At 41.6% G+C, this 8,629-nt stretch overlaps 1 protein-coding gene across 10 annotated transcripts in view; it reads right to left on the bottom strand.

Moving 5' to 3' along the window:
• Positions 1-3,108: 3,108 nt before the first annotated feature.
• Positions 3,109-8,629, bottom strand: part of CD59 (CD59 molecule, complement regulatory protein) — a 23,291-nt gene continuing 17,770 nt past the window's right edge. For 8 of the 10 annotated variants that reach the window (XM_011965551.1, XM_011965552.1, XM_011965557.1 and 5 more), the window contains one exon: positions 3,109-4,765. In XM_011965551.1, the coding sequence (XP_011820941.1) occupies positions 4,548-4,765 (218 nt within the window). In that variant the 3' untranslated portion in view covers positions 3,109-4,547. Of the gene's footprint in view, positions 4,766-5,976; positions 6,099-8,629 lie in introns of all 10 variants that reach the window. The other 2 variants (XM_011965559.1, XM_011965558.1) reach the window with 1 other exon arrangement.

Here is an 8,629-nt window from a genome sequence, read left to right as displayed (position 1 = left end):
ATCAACCAGCATCAACTAGCCATGCTACCTTGGGCAAAATAACCGTAGCTAACACTTAGTGATTGTGTGTTCTCATATTATCCCGACAGTAACACTTATAGGGTAGGTCTGTCAGAATTTTCTGTCCACAAGCAACAGAAGCTGACACGGAGAATTTATTGGAGGGCTATGAGACAGCTCATGGAATTGAAAGCTCTTAAGAACTAGACTCAGAAGGTGCAGAGACCAGGGCAACTTCAGGGATCCAGGTAGCAGGAAGGAATCGGTGGCCTCTTTGGTATGGCCACTGTGGTGGTAGACACTGTCTACCTTGTTTGCTGAGTCTTCTGGCTTTCTTCCACTCTTCCTGCTCTTGGACATCAGACTCCAGGTTCTTCAGTCTTTGGACTCTGGGACGTGCACCAGTAGCTTACCAGGGGCTCTCAGGCCTTTGGCCACAGACTGAAGGCTGCACTGTCAGCTTCCCCAGTTTTGAGGTTTTTGAACTCGGGTTGAGCCACTACTGGCTTCTCCCTATCCCAGCTTGCAGATGGCCTATTGTGCGACTTCACCTTATAATTGTGGGATCCAATTCTCCCTAATAACCTCCCTTTCATATATACATATATCCTACTAGTTCTGTCCCTCTGGAGAACCCTAATACCGGAATTATAACTCTAAGTTTCAGTTCTGGCCATAGCATTATGTCACACCAACATCAGCATCAATGTTTTAGGTTGCCTAATTAATGTATCTGTAAACCTATAGGCAGGTTGGGTGGGGCTAGTGAGAGTCAGCGCCAGCATTGATCATATATAGGATCAACCTACTGGGGTTGGCCACGTTGTATATAGCCATGAATAGCAAGGAGGGGAACAGCAACATCCCAAGGGAAACTGATCACAGAACGGCAGCTCCCTACCCCACAGTAAAAAGAACCTTGAGTTTCCCAGTTCAGTCCCTTGCTGGGCGCATGCTGCCCCTCCCCTCTCCCAGAGGCTCTGGACCTACACAGCTGCTGAAAAAGAGAAAACGTCCTTACCTACAATGAACCATCACAGGCACCCTCCTAGAAATTAAGGTACTGTGGTCATTTACCTTACCCCAGAATAATAGGAGTGTGTATAAACAGGAAGCTTTAGTTTAGATAAATAAGATATCCATTATAAAAATTTTATATTGAACAACCTATAAGCAATTTGAAAAAGAGACTTCTGGCTAGTTTTCACTTATTTCAAAGTCAGTGGGGGTAAATGCATTCTGATTCACTGTAGGTTTTAGACTCTTACAGCCTTAACAACCCTGTAAATCCGTAACTAGCATCTTCCTATCTGGCAGACCCTTTACCTCAAGCCTCACAACAATTCTTTGAGGTAGGTGTAGAAAGTGAAAGTTCAAAAAGGTTGGGGGGGAAAAAAAAAAAGAAAACTTGTCCAGAGACACAGCCAATTAGTGGAAGAGAGTTTGAACTCAGGTTCCTAACTACAAAATCCACGGATTTAACTGCTGCTATCCTGAAATGAAATACCTACAAGTAGCAGACACTGAGAAACAGACTGGCAGATAGTGTTTTGAAATGATCTTCTGTTTCCAGGAAGGACTAACTAGGTCCTCTTCAACTCATGCTATTGGGTAACTTTCCAGTAAAAAAAAAAAAAATAAAAAAAATTGCACTTTATGTTTTCTTTTCCAAAAAGAGGCAGAAACTGATTTCTTCAAAGTAAAAAAGCACCAGGAACCCATTCTAGGCTTTCCAAAGTTAGGCACATATTAAAAAGAGTATGCAAAACAGGCAGAGAAGTAGATCTGCTGACCTGAGGAGCTGAGTGGGAAGCATGGACTTGCCAACTTACCTAAGTGACCTTGAGCAATCCAGCTAACTTTGCACAGTTTCCCCTTGAGTAAAGTGAGGTGCAAGTACAGATGAAAATGTATATAAAACATAGTGCTTAGAACCCTGTACCAGAAAGTTGCCCTCATCACAATGAATGTCAGTACTAGCTCCAGCCAGCCCATCAAGAAGCCCCCAGGGGGATCTGTCAGCATTCGTTCAGATCTGTTGGCAGCAACCGAAACTAATGTGAGCTAGTAGACTTTGAACACTGCTAAAGGACTTACCAAGAGGACTCAGATGTATAAAGCTGGTTTATTCTGTCAAGAGGCCCAAAGTCTTGGGCAGGCTCTTATTTTTTCAGGACATACGTGACATGAGAAGTCATGGGGGCTGACTGCAAGGACACAAGAAAAACATACCCATACCTTGAAGCCCCCAGTACATTCAAGACTCAGTTCGGCAAATGGATTAGCATCTTCAGGAAATACCATGAGCTCAATTGACCTACTCATCAGGTGTACCTTGCACCCCTAGCTCATCCCCTCAAGGGGACAATCCAATGGGGTTACCACCCAATACTGAACACTATGACAGTTCCTGTAAATCCAGATGAGTGGAGGGCATGGGGTAGTGGCTCTCGAGCAAAGAGCCAGTAGGCAAGACTGGACCCAAAGGCAATACTGTAAATATCTTTACATTACAGGATTGCCTTCATGTCCAGGTACTCAACCTTGTCTATAGCATGAGTCACAGCAACTTTATGCAGAAAGCAACCCCAAGGTTTAAGGCCATTTATATGACCGTTGTTGATTTGGACAGCTTAACAACCCTCTTCCCATCTCCCCATTTAGCAGCACCCAGATTCTGCTTTAGAGGACTGCCTTCTTCCCAATGTAGTCTGGCCAAAAAGTGGGTACATGACACAAGATAGCAGTAAGCCAATTTCATCCTCGAATCTTGAATCCTGAGAGAGGCTTCCGAAACTGTCGACTCCTGGCTTTCTGGAGTGTGGCTGAATTCCCCACCCCTTCGCCCCCAAAAAAGTTCCCAGAAATTCATTTTCTGCTCAAATTCATCAAAATTCGTTCTCATTCCTTAGAACTCACATGAAATGTGCTTCTTTGCTCAGCCAGTGGCTGTGGGCATGGTCAGTACTTCCTTCAGCCAAAAAAAAAAAAAAAAAATTCCTATTGAGGAAAGAGTCACACCTAGTATTTTGTCTTGAACCTGAGGATTAAAGATGATGTAAGGAAAGACACTGAGCTAACAGAGAACACAGAACACCAAGGTAATGCTAAGTTTTGATAAGCAAGTCTCTATTTTTCTATGTTCAGGGAATGGCATCAAAGGAAGAAAACTGGCACTGCTCAGGATGTCTTCTTTCAGTTACTGCCATTAAGCATACTGCATATGCTTTTATCCTTTTGGGCCATAACCACATTCATCCACTTGTTATATTTCATTTTCAGAAAGGCATCATTCACTGCACTCAATTTGTCTAACAGAGTATAATCAAGGGTTTTTTTTTTTTTTCAACATTAATCAAGAAATTCCTCCATCTGCAAAAGTCAGGCGATGCCATTAAATACAGCCAAGATCATAACATACAAATGTTATTAAGGTCTACTGAATCTTGAGCTTTATTCACTAGAATACACAGGGAAAAGGAAAAAGTTTTTAGAAAGAGCTTCTGAAAGCCTCAAACATGTGTGACTGTGCTAATAGCCCTTACAAAGGTATTTTATACAATCTATGCTGAGTCAGCTAGGAGTTAACAGAAGGCTGGATGCAGACGGTAAAACAACCCTGCACATCTGTTGTTATTAAGGATGACCTCTGGAAGTCTCAAACTGTAACCACAAAGGTTGTTCCCATTGCATTCATACTGTATACACACATACCTGAACAGCCTTCCTACCAGTAACATTTAAAATAAGCACACTTAATACTGCTAGTCACATGTACGGAGTGTTCATTCTGTAACTGTGTGTGGCAAATCCAAGATCTCCCACCATTCCAATTAAAAAAATAAAGGAGAGGAAATAGCTTTAACACACCATTAATGTATGCTATTACACTTTTCCAGTGAAAGATAACAAAGCCCATATAAAATTTAAAGATAGAGGAAAAACTCGACTTTCAGCCACTTGTATCTCCCTTAAGCTTTCATGCCCTGCCATCTGGAACACTTACCCACTTCCCTTCCAGAAGTCCTCTAGCTCTGCATTAGGGATCTTGTTGCCCCTGACTGACATCCACATATGGAACATTTGGCATGCCTCCATGGCAACACGGGAGCCCTGAAGTTTACGAAAGCGTTCATGTGAGAGAGGATGCTCACACACTCCTGCCCAATCCTCCAAAGATGTACTAATGATGCTAACTGACTACATCCAAGGAGCCAGAGGAAAAATAATCTGAGGGTTGCGGAGAACCCACTCAAGCTGTCACTGCAAAGCTGGTCCTCCCAAGAGCAAAGGAAGAAGCATGCAATCTAGCTCAAGTCACACCTACTTCACTCTTAAACTTCTTCCTTCAAGTGGGGCTTCCCTGCAAACAGGACTGGCCTTCGAAGTCTCCCAGAGCCCCTCTATCTTAGCCAGGTTGCTCAAGTCAATTTTATTCTTTCCCAACAGGATCCGGTTGGAAAATATCAAGCCTTTAGAATGCGGCAGCAAGGGAAAGGGGACTACGCAGGAACGGGGAGTATGGGAGAAGCTCTCCTGGTGTTGACTTAGGGATGAAGGCACCAGGCTGCTGCCAGAAGTGGGGTCACCAGCAAAACAACTGTTTTCTCTGATAAGGATGTCCCACCATTTTCAAGCTGTTCGTTAAAGTTACACAGGTCCTTCTTGCAGCAGAAGTACTGTAGCTCGTTTTCCTTCAAGAGGGTTGAAACGTCATTGAAATTGCAATTCGCAAACTTCCAACACTGGTTATATACTTGTAACCCTGTGGGGAGACACACACACAAGGGTAAGAAAGTAAGTGGGAAGAGTTCTGTATCTGCCTTTGAACCCTCAATTGTATTTCATATGTATCCTGTGCAAGTAGAGACATCTAGACAAGATGCTCATCCCAGGTGGGTTATAAAGGAGAACAATTAAGTAAATAATGATACACCTCTAAATAGAGCTTTTCCAGAAAACCAAGGTCTCATCATAGCCAGTATAGTTGTGGGTGTGGGATGGGAGAGGAACAGGCATTTATACTGTTAAGAGGGAAATTTGGTAATATCTGCCAAGATTTTAAACACATGTCCCCTTTGATCCAGCAATTCCACTTTCAGAGTTTACACTATGAAGTTACTTGGGGTTTTTTTCCTTTTCCTTTTCTTTTTTTATTTTTATTTTTATTTTTTGGAGATAAGGTCTCACTTTCTTGCCCAGTCATCTGGTCTTGAACTCCTGGGTTCAAGTGATCCTCCTGCTTCAGTCTCCCAAAGTGACAGGATTATAGGGGTAAGCCACCATGCCCAGCCAAAGCTATGTATAAAAGAGGTTAAGATATATGCTCAAGAATGGCCACTGTAGCACTGGACAGTATCTGTATAGAAAAAAGCCTGAAAACAACCCAGTCCATTAATTTTTAAAAAGTGTTTAAAGAAATTACAATAGAATTTCTTACAATGCAAGTCCACGTAGATAAGAAATGACATGGGCCTATGAGTGCTAACATGGAAGGAGCTTGATTTAAAAAAAAAGGGAGGCTGAGGCAGGAGAAGGGCGTAAACCCGGGAGGCAGAGCTTGTAGTGAGCCAAGATCCGGCCACTGCACTCCAGCCTGGGCGACAGAGCGAGACTCCATCTCAAAAAAAAAAAAAAAAAAAGGTGGGGTGTGGGCAGAAAAATAGGTAAATTGGATGGACTCCATCAAAATTTAAAACTTCTGTGCTTCAAAAGGCATTATCAAAAAAAAGATAACTCACAGAAAGGGAGAAAATGTTTGCAAATCACATGGAAAACACTAGGCGCGGAGGCTCACACCTGTAATCCCAACACTTTGGGAGGCCGAGACGGGATAATTGTTTGAGGCCGGAAGTTTGAGACCAGCCTGGTCAACATGGCAAGACCACCTCTCTATTTTTTTTTTAAAGTCATATGGAAGAGCACAGTATCCAGGATATAGAAAACATTCTTAAACTCTACAATAAAAAGACTAACCCAATTAAAATATGGGCAATGAGGCCAGTGTGGTGGCTCACACCTGTAATCCCAGCACTTTAGGAGGCTGAAGTGAGAGGATTGCTTGAGGCCAGCCTGGGCAACATAGTGATATCCCAACTCTACACACACAAAAAAATTTAAAACTGAGCCAGGCAGGGTGTTGCAGCTTTAGTCTTAGCTACTTGGGAGGCTGAGGCAGGAGGATCACTTGGACTCAGGACTTTAAGGCTGCAGTGAGCTATGATTGTACCACTGCATTCCAGCCTGGGCAACAAAGCAAGACCCTGGCTCTTTAAAAAACAAAACAAAACAAAACAAAACAGGCAAAGGATTTGAATAAACATTTCTCCAAAGAAGATTCTCAAATGGCCAATAAGTACATGAAAAGATGCTTGATATCATTAGTCATTAGGAACATGCAAATCAAAATCACAGTGAGATACCACTTTATACCCACTAGGATGGCGAAGATGAAGAAAATGGCAAATAGCAAATGTTGCAAGGAAGTGGAAAAAACTGGAACCCTCAAACATTGCTGATGGGAATGTAAAATAGCACAGATACTCTGCACAAATGTGGCATTTCCGCAAAGAGTTAAAGATAGAGTTATCCATTTGACTGAGCAATTCCACTCTCAAGTATATATACTTCTGCCATTCTCTAGAAGGATTCCCACGTAATTTAATGGTGTTATCATCATGGAAGAATACACCTCGTTTATCTTTCTGTTGAGTTTTTAAAATTTGCCACATGGATGATTTATTTTTAAAATATTTAAAACTTCATTTTAAAAATCATTAGATTATTCAGTAATACAGGAAAAGTTTCTACAAAAACATGCCATCATGGTCCCATTTTTGGAAAAATAGCCTTGGGCACACAGGAAAATAAAGGCCAGAAGTATATGCTCCAAGTATCTTATCGTAGTTTTTTAATATTCAGAAAAAGCATGTTAGGCGAAAAATGTATTAGTTGAGAGAGTGGTGTTATGGTAGATTTTCTTCTCCAAAAATAACTGAGTGCCTATGTGCTAGATACTGGGTCATAAGAAGGTATTTGTCCTTGCCCTGAAACTGTTTTCTTATCGTCTGTGCTGGAAAGAAAAAAATGCAGATGCATACTTCCTTATTTCAGGTTTGTAGCTAATTTACCCAATTCCATGAAAAGCCTGGAACACAACACTTCTCAGTTTATAACTGAAGGCGTAACTGTCCTTTCCTTCTCCTCTGAGGGGATGGGTATTTGGACTGGAATTTAATGAAGTTTGGTCAAGTGGCAGAGTCCAGATAGAGTATTCTAGAAATGCCTCTACTTGCTGGAGTCTTAACTAAATAACTGGAAGCTTCTAATATTGTACTACAGGCTGCTGGTGATTCAGACAAGTTACTGCTTTATGTAATAGTAAGCAAGCACTGGAACTTGAAAAGCTTTAAAGCTGTCAGAATTTTAATTAGGGAAGCCTAGCAGCTTGGGGAGAACAGACAGTAATTTATTAATCATTGCTACCAATTAATCATTTACTATGTGTCCTGCAGCATACCAAAGTGCTTTACTTGAATTATCATATTCAAACAACAGCCTTACGATGGTAATCTTCTCACCAAAGCTAGCCTTGGAATTATCCACATAAAAGTGGATTATATCAGAGTCCCTGGAGTGTTAAAGGTTTTCTCCTCCCCACTCTTTTTGAATACTTTGGCTCAAGTCTATCTAAAGCCAACAGTCTTCAGTTGTCCTGGGCACCCTTAAATGTGGTCCTTGTTCAGAACGTCATTATAGCAATGACCACTTGGCACTGTCATCAGAGGCCCCTTCAAGACTAATTTAACCTGGCTTATACTTCCATGGTTTATACTGCTAGGATGCCAGTAAATATTGGTTGAATTAGCAGCCAACCTGCCTCTCTTCTAGACTTACTTTGCATAGCACCATCATATCCGTCGCTGTGCGAACGTCATAGAGTACAGTTACACAAACTTACATGGACTAGCCTAGTACACACTCAGGCTATGTGGTATGTCCTGTTGCTCCTGGGCTACAAACTTGTGCAGCATGTTACTCTACTGAATACTGTAGGCAACTGTAACACAGTGGTAAATATTTGTGTATCTAACCATATCTAAACATAGAAAAGGTACAGTAAAAATGTGATACAAAGATTTTTAAAATGGTACACCTGTACAGGGCACTGACCGTGAATGGAGCTTGTGGGACTGGAAGTCAGTGAATGAGTGGTGGGTGAATGTGTACATTAGTGTACACTACTGTAGATGTTTTAAATATTGTACATTTAGTCCATACTACGTTTATTTTAAGAAATCAACCCTAGTTTGCTGCCACTTTACTTTAGAAACTTAATTTTAAATGTTTTTACCTTGGTAATAATAGTGTAAGACACAAACATGTTATACAGTTGTATAAAAATATTTTATTTCTATTCTTACTTTATAAGCTTTTTTATTTTTATTTATTTCTTTTCGAGACGGAGTCTTGCTCTGTCACCCAGGCTGGAGTGCAGTGGCATGATCTCGGCTCACTGCAAGCTCCGCCTCCCGGGTTCATGCCACTCTTAAGCCTCAGCCTCCCGAGTAGCTGGGACTACAGGCGCCCGCCACCATGCCCAGCTAATTTTTTGTATTTTCAGTAGAGA

The sequence above is a fragment of the Mandrillus leucophaeus genome, unplaced genomic scaffold, assembly GCF_000951045.1.
Source record: "Mandrillus leucophaeus isolate KB7577 unplaced genomic scaffold, Mleu.le_1.0 Scaffold73, whole genome shotgun sequence".
NCBI classification, from domain to species: Eukaryota; Metazoa; Chordata; class Mammalia; order Primates; family Cercopithecidae; genus Mandrillus; species Mandrillus leucophaeus.
This window is presented reverse-complemented; position numbering and strand designations above follow the sequence as displayed.